The sequence below is a fragment of the Dipodomys spectabilis genome, unplaced genomic scaffold, assembly GCF_019054845.1.
Source record: "Dipodomys spectabilis isolate Male_0828 unplaced genomic scaffold, ASM1905484v1 ptg000002l, whole genome shotgun sequence".
In the NCBI taxonomy this organism is placed as follows: Eukaryota; Metazoa; Chordata; class Mammalia; order Rodentia; family Heteromyidae; genus Dipodomys; species Dipodomys spectabilis.
The window spans coordinates 16127451-16147831 of NW_024870679.1; the positions used below are offsets into that span (position 1 = coordinate 16127451).

Genomic DNA, 20381 nt, shown 5'->3' on the forward strand with positions numbered 1-20381 from the left:
AGTGGTAGAGCACCAGCCTTGAGTGAAAAAGCTAAGAGACAGGGCTAAAGCCCTGACTTCAACCCCCAGAACCAGCACAAACAAATCAATCAATAATACAGATTGCAGATAATAAAAAAGCAGGATTTACACCAAGCTATGCAGAAACAATGATTTGGAAAAAATGAGAAATTATCTTAGAATGCAGAAGAGATAAAAACTGGGAGCTATGGATGACAGACTTTTTTTTTTTTGGGTCCAGTCGTGGGGCCTGAACTCTGGGCCTGAGCGCTGTCCCTCAGCTCTTCAGCTCAAGGCTAGCACTCCACCACTTGAGCCACAGTGCCACTTCTGGCTTTTTTCTTATGTGGTGCTGAGGAATCGAACCCAGGGCCTGGAGCATGCAAGGCAAGTGCTCTACCACTGAGCCACCTTCCCAGCCCCAGACTTTTCTTATCAGAGTGTGAGCCCAAGTTTTTAGGGGAAAGGATTCAGTGTGGAGAATGTTGTATATTGCTGCATTGTGTGTGTGTGTGTGTGTATCACTCTTATTTCCTGGCCCCCTTGTTTCATCCTTGAAGGTCACATTTATGTGTGCCCAGATTAAAATGCTCACAGGACATCACTGGAGAACAAACAAGAAAACTTTTAGTTGGCTGAGACAGAACAAGATGAATATAGGAATAGAATATGTATTGCTAAAGACCTGCAGATTTCTAAAGAACTGCCAAAGGCTTGCAGACATGCTAAGAGTTTAGCTAATTGTCCTCTTAGCAATAGCACACTGATAAACTCAGTGCAATGTCTGGTCTGTAAGAATATGTGTTAGGTTGGCGTCTTAATTAAACTTAAACATAGTTTGTTCCTGAGCTGTTTTCCCAAGATAAAATTACATAATTGGGTCCCCAAAATCATCTGGAAAATCCTCTTCCTCAAGCATTGTTTACCAGAAGATTCAGATTCAGTTAAACAAGATGCAGCACTGCAGTGTTAGAAAAGGAAAAACCAAAAAGATTGAAAGGAAAAATGTTAAAGAAATGATAAAGAAATTCAAATGTTAAATTAGTCAACTATTGTAAGACTATGTTTTAGTCATCTACTTTCTTGTATTTTTCAGCTTTTGAAGTGAACATATATTGTTTTTCAGTGGAAAAATGATCAATTATCAATAAAGGAAAAATAGATGAAATGCTATTACTAAGCAAAAAGAACATATGAAATAGTAGTATAAGAGAAAGCCCCAAACAATTAAGATTTTATTAAAGTTAAACTGAAAACACAAAAATTTTTCAAAGGATTGTGTTAACTAAAACAATGTTAAACATTACTTAGAATACTAACCTTTTTAGGTTTTTGTTTGTTTTTACTTTGGGGGAAATGGTGCTGCAGATCAACTCGGGGCCTCAAGCATTCTGAGCCAAGTACTCCATCACTAGAGCCACTCTCTTAGCTCTTGATTTAAAATTCTTAAACTTCATAGAGAAGGTTAATGTGAGGTCTTAATCCCCTTGGGAAGTAACCTCTGACCTTAGGCAAACCTTAAAACAGGTTCTGCTGACTGAAGACTTTCTCTAAGTAATTGTGGAGAGCCAAGGAGTGAGAGAGGGTAGTGACTACCCTAACTCAGCATTTGAAAGAGGTTAAGAGCAAACTTTCAGGCCCCAACCTCTGGTGAGGTGACCAAGCCAAGTTGAAGCACATTTTCCAGGAGCCTCCCTCCTGCACCCTTTTTTTTTTTCCCCTCCCTTTTTTCCAGCTCTGGTGTTTCAACTCAGGCCTGGGCACTGTCCCTAAGCTGCTTTTTTTTTTTTTCTCACAGCTAGCACTCTACCACTTGAGCCACAGTGCCACCGCCAGCTTTTTCTGTTTATGTGGCACTGAGGAATCGAACACAGGGCTTCATACATGCTAGGCAAGCACTCTACCACTAAGCCACATTCCCAACCCCAAGCAATGCATTTTTTTTTTTTTTGTCGGTCGTGGGGCTTGAACTCTGGGCCTGGGCGCTGTCCTTCAGCTCTTCAGCTCAAGGCGAGCGCTCTACCACTTGAGCTACAGCACCACTTCCGGTTTTCTGGTGGTTTATTGGAGATAGGAGTCTCACAGTCTTTCCTGCCCGGGCTGGCTTTGAACCGTGATCCTCAGATCTCAGCCTCCTGAGTAGCTAGGATTACCAGCGCCCGGCTAAGCAATGCATCTTTTAAAGCTCATCTCACAGTTAATACTGTGCTACTCCTGACTGGAAATCTTTTCCAGCTCTCTCCCTGATTTATTTAACTATCAGGACCTGTAGGCCCAGCCCTCTAGTTCCTCCCAATTGTGATCTTCCCTTCCTCCCATCCTTGAGGAAATTGGTCTGTCTCTAAGCTTGTCACCCTTTGGACAAGCTGGCCAAGAACTTGCTCCACAGCTGCCTTCCTGCTCATCTCCTTCCTCAGAGGTACTTAGAACCCAGACAGTTTACTTCCAGTCACCACACTCCCCTGTATGTTTCCTTATTTCACTTCAGGGCTTTTCATCTCATTTTGATGAATGTTCTCTAGTTCTGATAGTCTCGTCTTTGTGTTGTACTTCCACACTCTCCTTTTCTGGGTAAGTCTTTCAAAATGCATCTATCCAGAGTATATTTATGTAGCACTTAAAAACTAGAACACAGAATTGTTTCTGCAACAGAATCTGAAACCCTTTGAGGACTAGAATAATGCCTCATACTTTTCTTATGCAACCTAGGATGAAGCAACCTAGGATTAAAAAAAAAATCTTTTTTTTTGTTTTGTTTAATGTCAATAATAGCAACAAGTGATCCTTAGCTTCCCAAACTGTAGAGCTCTGGCTTCCTCTAGCCCTTCCTCAACTCATCCACAGTCTCCAGGGATAGCTCAGCTCTTCCTTCCAGTGTGGTTCTCTGGGATACTTGGCAGCCTTGTTCTTTTCCCCACCCTCCACCCCCTATCTTGTCCCTGAGCTTCTTTTTTTTTTTTTTGGCCAGTCATGGGGCTGAATTCTGGGCCTGGGCGCTGTCCCTCAGCTCTTCAGCTCAAGGCTAACACCACTTGAGCTACAGCGCCACTTCTGGCTTTTTCTGCTTATGTGGTGCTGAGGAATCGAACCCAGGGCCTCATGCATGCAAGGCAAGCACTCTACCACTGAGCTACCTTCCCAGCCCCTAGTTTTTTTGTTTTTTTTTTTTCAAGTGGTCCTACCATCTCTGCCACCCAAATCACTAGAACTACAGGTACACCCATCATGCAAGGCTCCCTGATGCAGCTAATGTTGTATTATTGAAAAGCAGATTCAAAGAAATTGTCTTCTGTCTTTTTGTAAGCTTAGGGTGCAGTTTGTTGGAATCTGGGTGAGTTTCTCTCTGCTCTACCACCTTTAGCAGAGAATTGGGCATTCTTTGGGCTCCTGTCAAAGTTAGGTCCACTTCTTCCCAAACACTTGGGTATACACGTGAGCTGGGGAGTTGTCGTGGAAGCCAGTCTTTCCAGCCTTGGACTAGGAAGGATCATGCTAGCCTTTCCTCTTAAGAGTAAGTCACAAAGCTGGGTGCTGGTGGCTCAGGCCTGTAATCCTAGCTACTCAGGAGTCTGAGATCTGAGGATCTCGAGTCAAAGCCAGGCCAGGCAGAAAAGTCCCCATGAAACTCTTATCTCTAATAAAGTACTCAGAAAAAGCCAGAAGTGGCACTGTGGCTCAGGTGGTTGAGCACTAGCCTTGAGTACAATGAGGCTCACGGACAGCACCCAAGCCTCAAGCTCAAGCCCCAGGACCAGGAAAAAAAAGAAAAGAAAAAAGAAAAGAAATATTGTAGACTAATCATTAATCTATTAATCTATAATTTCCACATTGTTTTAATCTGCTAGTCTGTTTTAGACTTAATTTCCAACATAATATTTGAGCAGGTACTGCTATATTATATAGATGTATTTCTTTTTTCCTGTCCTTTTGTTGTTGTTGTTAGCCTAAGACTGGGACTCAAATTTGGTACCTGACACTTTTGCTTATTGGCTAATGTTCTACCAACTGAGCCACACCGCCAATCCCAATATATAGGTATAGATATGTAAAATTTAGGAAATAGTGGGGACTAGAACATTTATTTTTATTAATTGTGGGGCTTAATCTCAGGGTCTGGGAACTGTCCCTGAGCTCTTTTAGAAATTTCTTAAAATAAGAGTCAAAGGGGCTGGACACTGGTGGTTCACGATTTAATCCTAGCTACTCAGGAGGCTGAGATCTAAGAATCATGGTTCAAAGCCAGCCTGTGCAGGAAAGTCCGTGAGACTCTTATCTCCAGTTAACCACCAGAAAACTGGAAGTAACACTATGGCTCAAAGTGGTAGAGCACTAGTCTTCAGTAAAAGGGCTCAGGGACAGAGTATGCCCTAAGTTCAAGTCCCATAGCAACAAAAATAAATAAATAAATATAATAGTGGCAAGTTCACTTGGTCTTTGCTGTAACTTTTTAAATCCACTAGTATCTTTCACTTCTTAGATATGTATTGCATATTGAAGAGATTTATGGTAATAGTCACATTACCTTTACCATTAAGCATCTTATCCATTTCAATTCTGTTTTTTGGGGGGGGTCTGAATTCTGGGCTAGCACTCTCCCGCTTGAGCCACAGTGCCACTTCCAGCTTTTCTGCTTATATGGTACTAAGGAATCAAACCCAGGGCCTCATGCATGCAGGGCAAACACTCTACCACTGAGCTACCTTCCCAGCCCCTCCATTTTAATTCTGTCAGTGTATTTTCACATGGATGTTTGAATGGTTGTTTTCCAGTATGTCCAGTGAAGCCTGTTGTTTTCGTAGGTACTCATGTTTCAGTAAATAACTGGTAATGTGGAAGGCCCCTCAAACCCTGCAGTGTCTCAGCATGTATTTTTATACATCCGCTCCTTTTCCTCTAAGCAGGCATTGCTGTGATCAAAGCAGCTGTCCTTCCATTTTGTAATGGTTTTGTTTTGTTTTCTGCCTTCTTGGAATTTAAGAAAGAACTGAAAAGGCAAATTTGGATTAACACCTGTCTGAAAAATCCCAAAATTGAAAATGGCCATCTGCTGTACATGATTTATAATATTTTCAAAAGAAGATTTTATCATTTCAGTTTTTCAGGCTATCCTAAAAACAACTGCTGTGGCTTTTTACATTTTACTGTCAATCGGGCTGGGAATGTGGCTCAGTGGTAGAGCACTTGCCTTGCATTTTACTGTCAACCTCAAATGAAGGAGGCCCCTCTCTGCTTTCCAAGCCCCACTTAGGGCCTCATTTTCCATCCTACGGGCTCACAGAACATGAAAGCCCATTCTATATTCTGCTGAGTTTTTATTGTTCTAGGTCAGGCCCAAATAATTCAGTCGTGGAGATTCTTAAGATAATCTGAAGTTGAACTAGGTCATCCCTACCTTGAGGAAACTTTAAAATTTGACTAGCTCTCTTGCCTTCCTATAACTACTTTGAAATAAATTCCCCAGATACATGTATGACATTCTACATTTTAGAAGTTTGGGAGGTCAGTCCCCAGCTCTGTTCAGTGTTTCAATGATCTAGGTGTCCTAGACACTTGCCAGGTCCAGTGCTAAGCATTCAGAGAGTGTATATTAAAATGTCAAGGCCTCTGTCAAATAAAACTAGGGGCTGGGAAGGTGGCTCAGTGGTAGAGTGCTTGCCTTGCATACATGAGGCCCTGGTTCAATTCCTCAGAACCACATAAGCAGAAAAAGCTGGACGTGGCTCTATGGCTCAAGTGGTAGAATACTAGCCTTGAGCTCAAGGCTAAGGGACAGGGCCCAGGCCCAGAGTTAAGGCCCCACGACTAGGAAAAAAAAAGAAAAAGATAAAACAAAAGCTGTTATTGCTATCAAACTGGATACAGAGGATGGCAAAATAAGTACATCTGAGAAAGCAGTGGATGTTTTTGGAAAGCAGTGTAACAATATATTATCATAAGCCTCTTACATAGCCTTTGACATAGTGATTTCACTTATTGAAATCTCTCCTGAAGACAATCAAATATCAGGCAAATATCTCTGTACTTAATACAGTAGGGAATGGTGTAGAGTGATTACAGGCTCTGAAGCCAGTGGCCTCAATTCAAATCCGGGCCCTCCTGCTTATGACTGGGAAGGCCTTTGCTTAACCCTGTGTGTTCCTATGCTTCTGCATCAGTAAGGTGAGGACTAGTTCTTGTCTCCTAGAGCTCTTAGAGAACCTCTACTGTTCAACATTGATCCTCAGATCTCAGCCTCCTGAGTAGCTAGGATTACAGGTGTGAGCCACCAGCACCCAGCTGAACATTTTTGTTTTAACAGTTCAGCAGTCAAACCATGAAGAGCCAACAGTAATTTGACTTTGCTGACTGGATGATCAAGTCTGCTGGTAGAGCACAAACAGCCTTACACAACATACTAATAATTGGGGTAACTGTGCTCCAGTAGAACTATATTTATAAAACCCGGTGATATGCTAGGTTTGGCTTGTGGGTTAGAATTTTCCAACCATGACTAATTTATTATTACAATGGCTCACAGAGTTATGATGATTAAATAAATTAATATGTAGAAAATGCTTAAAAGAGTTCCACGTAAGCCAGGCACCGGTGGCTCACACCTGTAATCCTAGCTACTCAGGAGGCTGAGATCTGAGGATCATGGTTCAAAGCCAGCCCGGGCAGGAAAGTCTGTGAGACTCATCAATAAACCACTAGAAAACCGGAAGTGGCATAGTGGCTCAAGCTGTAGAGCGCTCACCATGAGCTGAAGAGCTGAGGGACAGCATTCAGGCCCAGAGTTCAAGCCCCATGACCAACAATAACAACAACAACAACAACAACGAGTTCCACGTGTGAAATAACACTAAATATTAGCTGTTATTGATAATTTTATTATTGTAGCACAATATTAGAAATAATAAGTCTAGTGTTAGGTGTAGTGGTAAGAAATAATTTATAGTTAGTATTGGACTTCAATTTTTCTGAAAAAAAATAATGCATTTTTTTATATCCACATAAATGAAAAACAACTAAGAAAGGACTATATCAGACCAGGCCATTTACTTTGTCTTCTGTACTTTTTTTTTTTTTTGGTTGGTTGCAGGGCTTGAACTCTGGGCCTGGGCACTATCCCTGAGCTCTTCAGCTCAAGGGGAGTGCTCTACCAGTTGAGCCACAGCGCCACTTCCAGTTTTCTGGTGGTTAATTGGAGATAAGAGTCTCACAGACTTTCCTGCCCAGGCTGGCTTTGAACCGTGATTCTCAGATCTCAGCCTCCTGAGTATCCAGGATTATAGGCATGAGCCACTGGTGCCCAGCTTCTGTACTTTTTTTTTTGGGGGGGGGAAGTCAGGGGGTCTGAACTCTGGGCCTTGGCACTGTCCCTCAGCTCTTCAGTTCAAAGCTAATGCTCTACCACTTGAGCCACATCATCACTTCCGTTTTTTTTTTTTTCCCTGCTTATGTGGTGCTGAGGAATTGAACCCAGGGCCTCATGCATGCAAGGCAGGCACTCTACCACTGAGCCACCTTCCCAGCCCTTCTTAATGTTACATTTTTACTCTGGGGCATGTACTATTACCTGGTATTAAAATATTTTCATCATGGGCTGGGAAGGTGGCTCAGTGGTAGAGTGCTTGCCTTGCAAGCATAAGGCCCTGGCTTCGATTCCTCAGCACCACATAAGCAAAAAGAAAAAAGCCGGAAGTGGCGCTGTGCCTCAAGTGGTAGAGTGCTAGCCTTGAGCTGAAGAGCTGAGGGACAGCGCCCAGGCCCAGAGTTCAGGCCCCACGACCGGACCCAAAAAAAAAAAATTTTTTTTTTTAATCAACCTCACAGCTGTAATCCTAGCTATCTGGAAGCTGAGATCCTAGGATTATGATTCAAAGCCAACCCAAGCATAACAGTTTGTGAGACTCCATCCCTAGTTAACAAGTAAAAAGTCAAGCTGAAAAACATGGCTTACATGGTAGTGCTCCAGCCTTGAGCACAGCCAAGCAAGAGCTCAAGGCCCTTAGTTCAAGCTGCCATATCAACAGCCCCCAATAAAAATTTCACTAAGGATCTTCCTAGCTCTGATATAGTTAGTATTTTATGCTCACCTATACTTTAATTGATTAACAAATAAAAGGTTTACCTTTTAGGATGACTGTTGAAAAATCAACTTGTAGCCAGGTGCCAGTGGCTCATGCCTGTATCCTAGCTATTCTAGGAGGCTGAGATCTCAGAATCAAGGTTCAAAGACCCCCTGGGCAGAAAAGTTCCCATGAGAAAAGTTCCTTGAGCTTCTTGTACTCAAGGCTAGCGCTCTACCACTTGAGCCACAGAGCCACTTCCGGCTTTTTCTGTTTATGTGGTAATAAGGAATTGAACCCAGGGCTTCATGCAGGCTAGGCAAGCACTCTACCACTAAGCCATATTCCTAGCCTATACATGCTGTTTTTGCAAGTTAATGTTTCCATTTATAAAATACATCATGAACATTTTCCCATACCATGATACTTCTTTGAAATGTGTCTATTCTTCAGCTGAGCCATGAGATTGAGAATCACCTTATTGAATTAATTCCCAGGTGTTCGTGTGTTTTTATGTCATTTGCCTCTAGGCAAATAAACCAACATTCAGAGAAAATGTGAAGAAAATCATCTGCTTCTTGTTAAAACTTTATGAAAATTTTATGTTGAAATCAAATGAAAATTTGCAGCTATACTTCTTGCTATAGCTCAAGTAGTAAAGCACTAGTCTGAAGAGAAAACTAAGAGACAGTTCTCAGGCCCTGAGTTCAAGTCCCAGTACCAGTATACATGCATGTGCACCTGGGGGCGTGTGCATGTGCGTGTGCGCGTGCGCGCGCGCACACACACACACACACACACACACATGCAAGCAAGCAAACAAGCAATAGAAATGATTAGAGTATTATTTTTGTTCGTTTAAAAATTTCTGTAGGGACTGGGAATGGGGCTTAGTGGTAGAGTGCTAGCTAGCATGCCAGAAGCCCTGGATTCGATTCCTCAGTACCACATAAACAGAAAAAGCCAGAAGTAGTGGTGCTGTGTCTCAAGTGGTAGAGTGCTAACCTTGAGCAAAAGAAGCTCTGGGAGACTGGGAAGGTGGCTCAGTGGTAGAGCGCTTGCCTTGCATGCTTGAGGCCCTGGGTTCGATTCCTCAGCACCACATAAGCAAAAAGAAAAAAGCCAGAAGTGTTGCTGTGGCTCAGGTGGTAGAGTCTAGCCTTGAGCTGAAGAGCTGAGGGACAGCGCCCAGGCCCAGAGTTCAGGCCCCACGACCCGACCGTCCCCCCCCCCCCCCCAAAAAAAAAAGAAGCTCCGGGACAGTGCCCAGGTCCTGAGTTCAAGCCCCATGATTGGCAAAACAAAACAAAACAAAAACAAAATTCTATAAAATTATAGATTGTTTCAGTACTAGAGTTGGCATTTGAACTCAGGCCTTGTATTTGCTAATAAGCAGGCATTTTACCAACTTTGAGCCATACCGTTAAACCCTGTAAAATTATGTAAACAAGATTAAAGGTTTTTAGTTTTGTTTTTTTGGTTTTTTGGGGTTTTTTTGGGTCTGGTATTGGGGCCTGAACTCTGGGCCTGGGTGCTGTCCCTCAGCTCTTCAGCTCAAGGCTAGCGCTCTACCACTTGAGACACAGTGCCACTTCCGGCTTTTTTCTTTTTGCTTATGTGGTGCTGAGGAATTGAACCCAGGGCCTCATGCATGCAAGACAAGCGCTCTACCACTGAGCCACCTTCCCAGCCCCTCAATTTTTTATTTTATTATAATTACTTTTTTTTTTTTGATCAGTTGTGGGGCTTGAACTAAAGACCTGGGCACTGTCCCTGTGCTCAAGGCTAGCTCTCTACACTTGAGCCAAAGCATCACTTCCAGTTTTTGAGTGGTTAATTGGAGATAAGAGTCTCAGGAGGACTTCCCTGCCCAGGCTGGCTTTGAACCATGATCCCTGTATCTTAATGTCCTGAGTAGCTAAGATTACAGGCATGAGCCACTCGTGCCCAGCTGGGCAATACTTGAAAAGAAGAAAAATTGCTGCCAGTCTTTCAAGTGAGATTGACAGAAAAAATTTGTTTTCATTGCACATATGTTGTATCCCCAGTGAATTTTATTTACAACAAAAGATTGGTAATTTACTCATAAACAATTATATGTTATTTCTAGACAGATGTGACAATATTTTCTAAATTACTGCTAGTTTACACATTAAAGGCTAGTTTAAAATAAGCTAACAGTGTCATATACAGTGGACACATGGGGCTGGCAATGCTTTGTTATGGAAAACTATTACACATATTGTTGGAAATTTAGCAGTGTCTCCTGACTCCACCCACAAGATTCCAGTAGTAATCCCCAGTTATGGAACAAAAATTGTCTCCAGACATGGCCATGTGCACATTTAGGAGACAAAATTGACTCCAGTTAACAATTACTGCTCTAGTGGATTTATTGAAACTATTGTCATGATTTTTAGAAGCATAATTTGGAATAAAGCTATGTTCTGTTAGTATCCAGGCACAAAATCAGCAGAGTAAAGAAGCTGCTAGGCAGTAATTTTAGACAGTTTAACATAAACAAGTATGTCAGACCACATTTGGTAACCAAAGACTAGATTACCTCTATAATTGGTATAGAAGAGACCACTAGGAACATTTTAGCCAGTGACATCCTGGGGGGAAAAATTAGGTCATAGTTATAGATGTCATTTATGGCAATTTCTTTCTTCTGTCATTTTAAGATGTAAGGCTACAGAATCTGTAGATCTTAAAGGACACATGAATGTCCTTCTACTGTTTTGTGTTTCCCCCACATCACAGCTGTTTCCCATGGCACGCTGGAGTAAAAATGGGTGCTCTTCTTTCTGTGTGTGTATATACAAAGTGCCTGGAGCATCCTCTGCAAAAACTTTGGCACTTATCGGACCACTCTCTCGCAGGGTATTTTTCAATTTAATGTTATGTCAGAGGAAGAAGAGAAATGTAGCTCACTGGGATGGGGGCAAAGCAAAATACTTAAATATTACCACAGAACTATTCCCACACCTCAAAAATTAATCTTTTCATATCCTTGTTTCCTATCATGCTGCCCCTTAGCTCTTCAGCTCAAAGCCAGAGCTCTACCACTTGAGCCACAGCACCATTTCCGATTTTCTGGGAGTTAATTGGAGATAAGAGTCTCACGGGCTTTTCTGCTGGGGCTGGCTTTGAACCTTCATCCTCAGATCTCAGCCTCCTGAGTAGCTAGGATTATAGGCATGAGTCACCAGCACCTGGCAGTTTTCTATTTCCTAATCCATAAGTTTCTGCTAACTGGGCACCAGTGATTTACACCTGTAATCCTAACTATACTCAGGAGGCTGAGATTTCAGGATCACAGTTCGAAGCCAGACTGGGCAGGAAAAGCTACGAGACTCTTAATTACCAACTAACCAACAGAAAACTGGAAGTGGCTCTGTGGCTCAAGTGGTAGAGCCCTAGGTTTGATCGAAAAAGCTCAGGGACAGTGCCCAGGCTCTTAGTTCAAGCCCCACTAACAAACAAAAAGATTCTGCTGTGCTTCTCCCCCATACTTTATTTGTTGAAGAGACTGGATTGACAGGGTTGTTTTTGTTCTAGTATTCCCCACAGCCTGGCGTCTGCTTCCTCATGTCACTCACTGCCCCTCTTGTTCCTTGGTCTGATTCTGCTCTTTCCTGTAAATCACGAATTGCAGGAAAGGCTTGATCAGATTCAGATTCAGTTTTCTTTTTGGCAAGTCCAGAAAGAAGGTAGTGGCCAATGACAGCTTTGTTGATCTCTTGCTCAGTGACTTATAAAGTGAGTATTTACTGTGGACCCAGCAGTGTGCTCATTCCTCCAGCACTGTGTCATTTAATTTCATAATACTGTTACATAGTAGTTTGTGTCTGAAGACGAGATCTCATGTTAGGGCCAGGTAACTTTAAAACTCTTTTCAAACAAATCCCTTAGCATGTATCCCATTATCATTTACATGATTTAATATGGAATTCTTTCTGCATTTTTTATGAATTCATTTAGAAAGGTACAAAAAACACTTTACATTAAAGGCCCTTTTAAATTTTAATAATAAACCTCAAGGACTTCTCATGTTACTGCATTTACTGTACTGAGCTTTTGGTACTAGGCATCACCATCCACACTAAGAGTCACCAACTGCACAAAGACAGATATTTGAACAGTGAAGAGAGCCAACAGAATTCGCTATTTCCTGAGCCTCTTTCCTTTGCGCTCATGGCTTCTGCAGGTGCACTTACGGCTCTCTCTGCTTTCTTTGCCTGCTCTCAGTGCTCACAGAATCCCACTGTTTTCCAGTGTGAGAAACTGGCTTGTGACTGCACAAGCAGAACTGGTGTTTCCTTGTTTGTTTATGTATCTTTATAATGTGTTTGCTCAGTTCTCCATAGCCCTCTGTCGTACTGTTTGTGTCAGACCATTGAAGCTTCAGACTTAGAAAATAAATGTCCAATTATGTTAACCATATATCACTTTTGAAGATTGAATTATTTGATATGTGGGTTGATGAAGAAAAGGCACCCACTATTCTAAGTTGCAGTTAGATACCAAAGCCCTGGAGCAAAACAGTGCAGAGAGTCTCCTGTGGTTTGGCTTGACATGAACACCTGCAAGGAGTAATTTATTGTTAATATAGCTTACTTCTTCCTTTCCATTTCTCTTTTCATAGTTGTGACCTTCTCTCAGTTTCCACAATATCTAGTAGGTGAAACCTGTAAGTGATTAAACAGAAGGAACCTAAAGCCCTGGAGAATACAGTAAGAATATAGGAATGACCGTGGACTTCAATCTCTTATTCTGTTTGTCCATGAGATATTAGATACATAACTAGATCTGTTCTTATTCTTTTTTTTCTGACACTAGGGATTTAACTCTGCTACTTACATTTTGCTTCAGTCTTTTTTTTCTTTTTTCTTTTCTTGTGCATGTGCGTTGGTCCTGGGGTTTGAACTTAGAGCTTCTGCGCTGTCTCTGAGCTTCTGTGCTCAAGTGTGGCACTCTTGAGTCACAGCTCCATTTCTTGGGTGGGTGGTTTGGTGCTTAATTAGAGATAAAAGTCTCAAGGACTTTCCTGCCCGGGCTGACTTTGAACTATAATCTTAAGATCTCAGCCTGAGTAGTTAGGATTATAGGAATGAGACAATGGCCCCAGTGTTTGTTTTGTCTTTCTTTTTCTTTCATTCTTTCTTTTGCCTGCCTGCTTGCCTGCCTGCCTGCCTGCCTGCCTTCCTTCCTTCCTTCCTTCCTTCCTTCCTTCCTTCCCTCCCTTTTTCTCTTTCTTTTTTGGTCATGGGGCTTGAATTCTGGGCCTGGGTACTGAGCCTCAGTTCTTCAGCTCAAGGCTAGCTCTCTACCACTTGAGCCAGAGTGCCACTTCTGGCTTTTTCTACTTATCTGGTGCTGAGGAATTGAACCCAGAGCCTCATGCATGCAAGGCAAGCACTGTACCACTGAGCCACCTTCCCAGCCTCCTTTCTTCTCTATTTTTCTTTTTTCTTTTTTCTGTTGGTCCTGGGGCCTGAACTCTGGGCCTGGGTGCTGTCCCTCAGCTCTTCAGCTCAAGGCTAGCACTCTACCACTTGAGCCACAGTACCACTTCCAGCTTTTTCTGCTTATATGGTGCTGAGGAATCGAACCCAGGGCCTCATGCATGCAAGGTAAGCACTCTTTAGGGTCTTACATTTTTTTCCCAGGGCCAATCTTCTACCTGTGCCTTCCTCAAAGCTGGGACATAAGTATGAACTCCCATACCTGACTTGTAGTTTGAGATAGGGTCTCTCTAACCTTCACATGGACTGCCCTTCAATTGGAATTCTTCCAATTTCTGACTCTTCTGTAGCTAAGATTATAGGCATATGCCACTCTCTTTAAAAATACTTAATCAGGGGCTGGGAAGGTGGCTCAGTGGTAGAGTGCTTGCCTTGCATACATGAGGCCCTGGGTTCGATTCCTCAGCACCACATAAGCAGAAAAAGCTGGAAGTGGCGCTTTGGCTCAAGTGGTAGGGCGCTAGTCTTGAGCTGAAGAGCTGAGGGACAGTGCTCAGGCCCAGAGTTCAGGCCCCATGACCAAAAAAATTAAATCAATAAATAAAAATAAAAATACTTAATCATGATTATCTAAAACAGTAATTGTAAACTTCTAATAAGTTGCACCTCTTGTTATCTGATCTTACACGATGACCAGTGAACGTGCTTATGTTTAATAAGTAACTTTTGATGGTGGTGTACTTGAAAGGTTATACAACTTAGAGAATATTTTGTTCCCTGTTTTTCCTTGGCAGGACCTTTCTAAGGCGGGTGTTGTTTGGATCTATGAAAGTGCACTTTGTCCTAGAGCTGCTGTGTGTATACTGGTTACTCCCGGGTTAGGAACCGAAGTATATATGCTTTATTGCAGAGAAGGGATTGTGACAAAATGGTGTTGAATGAATGACCATCACTTGCTCTTTACTCATAGGCTCGATTCTCATATGTGCGGATGAAGTATCTCTTCTTTTCCTGGCTGGCTGTTTTTGTTGGAAGCTGGATTATATATGTGCAATATTCTACCTATACAGAACTATGCAGAGGAAAGGACTGTAAGAAAATAATAGTAAGTCCTTTTCACTTCCTACTTTTCTGAAAAGCCTCTTAATAACAAGCTATATATACCACTTACAAAAGTGTTAGTAAACTTTTAAGGTTTGTTTTTTTGGGTTTTTTTTTTTGGCAGTCTTGGAGCTTGAACTCAGAGCCCAGGCACTGTCCTGAGCTTCTTTTGCCCAAGGCCAGCACTCTACCACTTGAGCCACAGCACCACTTCAAGCTTTTTCTGTTTATGTGGTACTGAGGAATCAAACCCAGGTCTTCATGCATGCTAGTTAAGCATTCTACCACTGAGCCACATTCCCAGCCCAACTTTTAAAATTTTTGATCTAATCAAGTTTAGGATATTCTTCATTTTGAAAAAGATCCAATATTAAAAGCCTAAATATGGAATATTTATGGAGTTAGTATGGGCGTATCCTTGCCACAGAGGGAGATTTTGTTTTTTCAAAGTGCTTGAAATTTTATTTATTCCAAGTGTTATAAAGTTGAAATGTTATTTTCAAGCAGTATATGCAGAACACATCTTTTGAATAAATGGAGCAATCTCAGATACCAAGTTATTTATAATCTATAAAGCACATATTTATTATTTATTCTTCCTCCTAATGATTCGATATATCTCAGAAAACTCATTGTATCAGTCTAAGACTTTTTAAATTTTTGTTTTGTTTTTTGGGTTTTTTTTGGTTGGTCACGGGGCTTGAACTCTGGGCTTGGGTGCTGTCCCTCAACTCTTCAGCTCAAGGTTAGCACTCTACCACTTGAGTCACAGTGTCACTTCCGGTTTTCTAGTGGTTTGTTGGAGATAAGAGTCTCACGGACTTCCCTACCCTGACTAGCTTTGAACTGAGATTCTCAGATCTCAGCCTCCTGAGTAGCTAGGATTACAGGCGTGAGCCACTGGTGGCCGGCTTTTTAAAGTATTTTTATTGTTACTATAAATGTGATGTATGGAGCAGTCTAAGATTTTTAGTGGTAATTATGACTTCATAATATTAAAATACTTCATCAGAATTATATATGTGTTTTGGAAATTTTCTGTTTTGAGGTGCTGGGGCTTAAAACTGCAATTGGTGTATGCTAAGCAGGTAATCTATTAAGCTATGTGTGTGTGTGTGTGTGTGTGTGTGTATATATATATATATATATATATACATACATATGCAGCTCATTCAATATAATTTTATGCTTAACAATAGTGATTTTTGGAGGCTAGGTACAGTAAGATAAACATTACTGTATCAAGTATTACAGTAACATAAGATGGAGAGACTGGAGGTTTCCCAAAGTTCTAAGAAAAAAATCAATATGATTCTCATATATCTTATATATTATCTCATATCTCATATGTATATATATATTATCTTATATATTGTCACATTTGACAAAAATTGAATAAATTGTTAGCAGAGTACAAATGAATGTTCCCAACCTGACTACAGAAAGCATGCTGGCAGCATCATATGTAATGGCAAAGGTCATCCAGATTTTATATATTCATAGAAATCTTTGAGATTAGGGTCATGGCAAGGATATACTTTTTCCTTGCTTGTATATTTTATATCCTAGCCACTGAAATAGGAAAATAAATAAAAGGCCTAAAGATTGAGGTCTGGCTCAAATGGTGGAGCATCTATATATCAAGCATGAGGCCTTGAATGCAAACTCCAGTACCTGAAAGAAAAAAAGATGCCTACAGGTTGGGAAGAAAGCCACAGAAAATATTTATTCACAAAGTCACAAAATATGCCATAGAATCTGAGCTAAACTCATTAAAGCTCTTAACACCTTTGTAGTGAAATTTGAGTGAAAGATTTTCCCAAGGCAGAAGCAATGGTACTGTACTTTGCAGACAGAATTCTGTTATAACTAACATCAGGCAACCTCCATTCTGAACTCAAAACTCTCAAAATGTGGTCTCTTAGACCAGTAAAATCAACAGCATCACTTGGGGACTTGCTAGCCATGCTTATTTTCAGTCCTACCCGAAACTTCATTAGCCAGAAACTCTTGAAACTGAGGCCCAGCCATCTGTTTTAACTAGTCTTTCAGGTGACTTGAATTCCCATGATGCCTGAGAACCTCTAATGTAAAATGATTAGTTCAATTAGCTGGAGGTTCTTCCCTAAAGAGAAAAAGTATACCTCCAACTGATTCTTATGCCCTCTTAATGAAAGGATATAAAATATCTCAATTTAGGCAATTTACATATCTTAAATATTGCTTAATTTTGCCTGTGACAGCCCATTTTCAATATTCATCATGCTATTTAATAAGCCACAGGTTTTGCCAGTTAAGTCCTAATTTTATAGTGAACAGAATCTCAAAAATAGTGCTAGGGATGGATCTGAGTACAGAAGAGCACTAGCGCTCAGGAGTCCAGGGGTTTAACCCACCCCTCCCCCACCCCCTCAACACATACCTAGATCAAATGAAGATAGGGAATACCAGAGCACTTACAGTCATTGCCTCTGGAGTGTTGGCTTCCTGATTAGAGTGCTGCGTAAACACCTGTGCACTTCTACATAAGATATTAGAGCCACCTAAACCATCCCCTGCACATACACAAATACTGAACTGTGTGCAGTGAGAAATTTGTTTACTAACTTTTTAATTTATTTTTTTAGTACTGGGGCTTCAATTCAGGGCATAGGTGCTATTCCTTAGCTATTTTTGCTCAAAGCTGGCTCTCTGCCACTTGAGCCGCACCTCTATTTCCAGATTTTTGGTAGTTAATTGGAGATAAGAGTTTCACAGACTTTCCCACCTTGACTAACTTGAAACCAAGGCCCTCATCCTGATTACAGGATTACAGGCATGAGCTACTTACTAGCACTTGGCACAGTGGAGAATTTTTCAATACATATGTTCATTATAACAGAAAGGAAGGAAAAATAGAGGGGTGTGTGTTTGTGTATGTGTATGTGAAGAGATTTGAGTATCTTTCATGGCTGAGAGAAATCTATAGAGGGAAAATGAAAAGCTGAAGACAGAACCTGACAAAGATTTAAAATAGTTGTTACAAGGAATGGCAGAGTGTTGACAGGGACATGTGGAAGATTTTCAGGCATGCTGAAGAACCCAACCCTTAGTAAGAGAACGCTGAAATTTATGTTCAAAATAACTTTTTTAAATATGGAGCCTCAAAACTTAAAACCTAATATTATACATACGTGTGTTGTGGTCGCCTCCTTATGGTCCAGGTCCCTTTGTTGATGAACTTAGTCCTTCAGCTCAAGTGGCTTTGTAAAATGAAGCTAAAGCATGCCATCTCCTGGCTGTGGGCAGCAGGCACTAGCACAGGGGTGCTGTTTAGTAGAACTACAGTAATACAGTAAATGTTAGGAATGAAGCAACCTTTGATGTTTTCTACTGATTCTGCTATTGTGAACTAGAACATTCTTTAGAACTTCTGGATCTTCTTATTTAGATTACAGGAGATTATACTTTGTGTGTATGGATGTGCTGGAAAAATAAAACTGTGTGTGGCTCACTCCCCTTTCCACACAAAGCAAATACGATGAGACCACAAGCTGAAGAGTGTGCTCTTTGTGACTACCTCTTTGATTCAGACTTGGCAAGAAGCCTTGCTCAAAATAAGAAATCTAATTCATGTTGCTGAATGCTACAGTAGTCTTCACTACTTACTGATTGACTCATAAAAACCTAGTTTGTACCTTTAAAACTGTTTTACATATGAAGGAAAATTAATTACCAGTGATTTTTGTTTCTTAAAAAGATAATGCCCATGCTGGCCCTGAAGTGCCTCAGTCTCAGAAGTAGCAGAGACTACAAGCCTAAAGCTTTGCACTCAACTCCCAGTGAGGTGTTTTTTCTCCCCAGGTACTTGGGTTTGAACTCAGCATGGGCACTATCTCTTCCTTCCTTCTACTCTCCCTCCCTCTCTCCCTCCTTCCTTCATTTTCTTGTGATAGTCCTGGGGCTTGAACTCCAGGCCTGACACTTTCAGTGGGCTTTTTGCCCAAGGATAGCTCTCTACCACTTGAGCACACCTCCATTTTCTTCTCTTTTTTTTGCTAGCTCACTGGAATTCTCTTGGATTTGTCTGCCTGGCCTAGCTTCTAATCTAGCCCTCCTCCTTCTGAGTAGCTAGGCTTAGAGATCCCTGATCCACCCATACTAGCTGATCTCAGTTTATTTATAAATAAAATGGAGATAACAGAGATTCTGAGGATGGAGAGCTGGGCACTGACTCAATCCTGTAATCCTAGCTACTCAGGAGGCTGAGATCTGAGGACCAAGGTTCAAAGACAATCTGGGCAGGAAAGTCTGAGAGACTCTTATTTCCAATTAACCACCAGAAAACCAGAAGTGGTGCTGTGACTCAAGTGGTAGAGCACTTGCCTTGAGCTGAAGAGATGAGGGACAGTGCCCAGGCCCAGAGTTCAAGCCCCACAACCACCATCACCACCACCAACAAGCACATGGGGAGCTGGGAATGTGGCTTAGTGTTTGCCTAACATCAATGAAGCCCTGGGTTCAATTCCTCAGTACCACATACACAGAAAAAGCTAGAAGTGGCACTGTGGCTCAAGTGGTAGAGTGCTAGACTTGAGCAAAAGAAGATCAGGGACAGTGCCCCGGCTCTGAATTCAAGCTCCAGGACTTGCCAAAAAAAAAAAAAAAAAAGGCAACAATTCTGGCTCCAATGGCTCAAGCCTGTAATCCTGGCTACTCAGGAAGCTGAGATCTGAGGATCTTAGTTCAGAGCCAGCCTGAGCAGTAAAATCTGAGAGACTCTTATCTCCCCTTAAAGACCAAACAAACAGACAGAAGTGGAGCTATGGCTCAAGTAGTAGAGTACTATTCTTGAACAAAAATGCTCAGGGCCAGTGCCTGGGGCCTGAGTTCAAGCCCGCCTGAGGCACAAAAAAATGTGTGGGGGGGGGGAGTAGAGAGTAGGACCAAATACTACCTCAGTGCACATGAAAAAAAGAAAGTTTCAAAATTTCATGCAGAGGTAGAACACACCATCACACAGCTTGGGTCGAATTTCCAGCTCTGCCTACTTCCAAAGCCTGCCATTTTCACCTACAAAAACTTCCTCTTGAAGGGTATAAATACCTATTCCCGGTGTCTTTAGATGGTTCCTTCTATGTTCACTTTTCTATTAACCACTTATTTTCTGGTTTCCAGTGTGACAAGTACAAGACTGGAGTTATTGATGGGCCTGCATGTAACAGTCTTTGTGTGACAGAAACACTTTACTTTGGAAAATGCTTATCCACCAAGCCCAACAACCAGGTAGGTGACACAGAGAAACATTCTGGAACACTAATGGTGTGGTTGCAGCTTAATGGGAACCATCATTAATACAATTACTTATTTTTTTGGTCCATCATGGGGCTTAAACTCTGGGCTTGGACACTGTCCTTGTACTCTTCAGCTCAAGGCCAGATGTCTACCACTTGAGCCATAGCGCCACTTTCCCTTTTCTGGTGGTTAATTGGAGACAAGAGTCTCATGGACTTTCCTGCTCAGGCTGGCTTTGAACCGCAATCCTTAGATCTCAGCCTCTTGAGTAACTAGGATTACAGGTGTGAGCCATCGATGCCTGGTTTAAAGCATCTAGACTGTGTTAAACAGTTTCCATTACTGTACCAAAATATCTGAGGCAATAAATTTTAAAAGAAAGAATTGTTTTCATTCAGCTTTGTAGGTTTCAGTCCATGGTCAGCAGGCTGATATGAGCCGTCATGATGGGAGTACATGGTAGCAGAAGCTCATTCTTCTCACCAGG

At 41.7% G+C, this 20381-nt stretch overlaps 1 protein-coding gene across 1 annotated transcript in view; it reads left to right on the forward strand.

Annotated features, from left to right (window-relative positions):
• Window positions 1-20381, forward strand: part of Dipk1a (divergent protein kinase domain 1A) — a 58120-nt gene that overhangs the window by 31397 nt on the left and 6342 nt on the right. The window contains exons 2-3 of the mRNA XM_042682502.1: window positions 14490-14624; window positions 19778-19885. Coding sequence (XP_042538436.1) covers window positions 14490-14624; window positions 19778-19885 — 243 coding nt within the window. The remainder of the gene's footprint in view (window positions 1-14489; window positions 14625-19777; window positions 19886-20381) is intronic.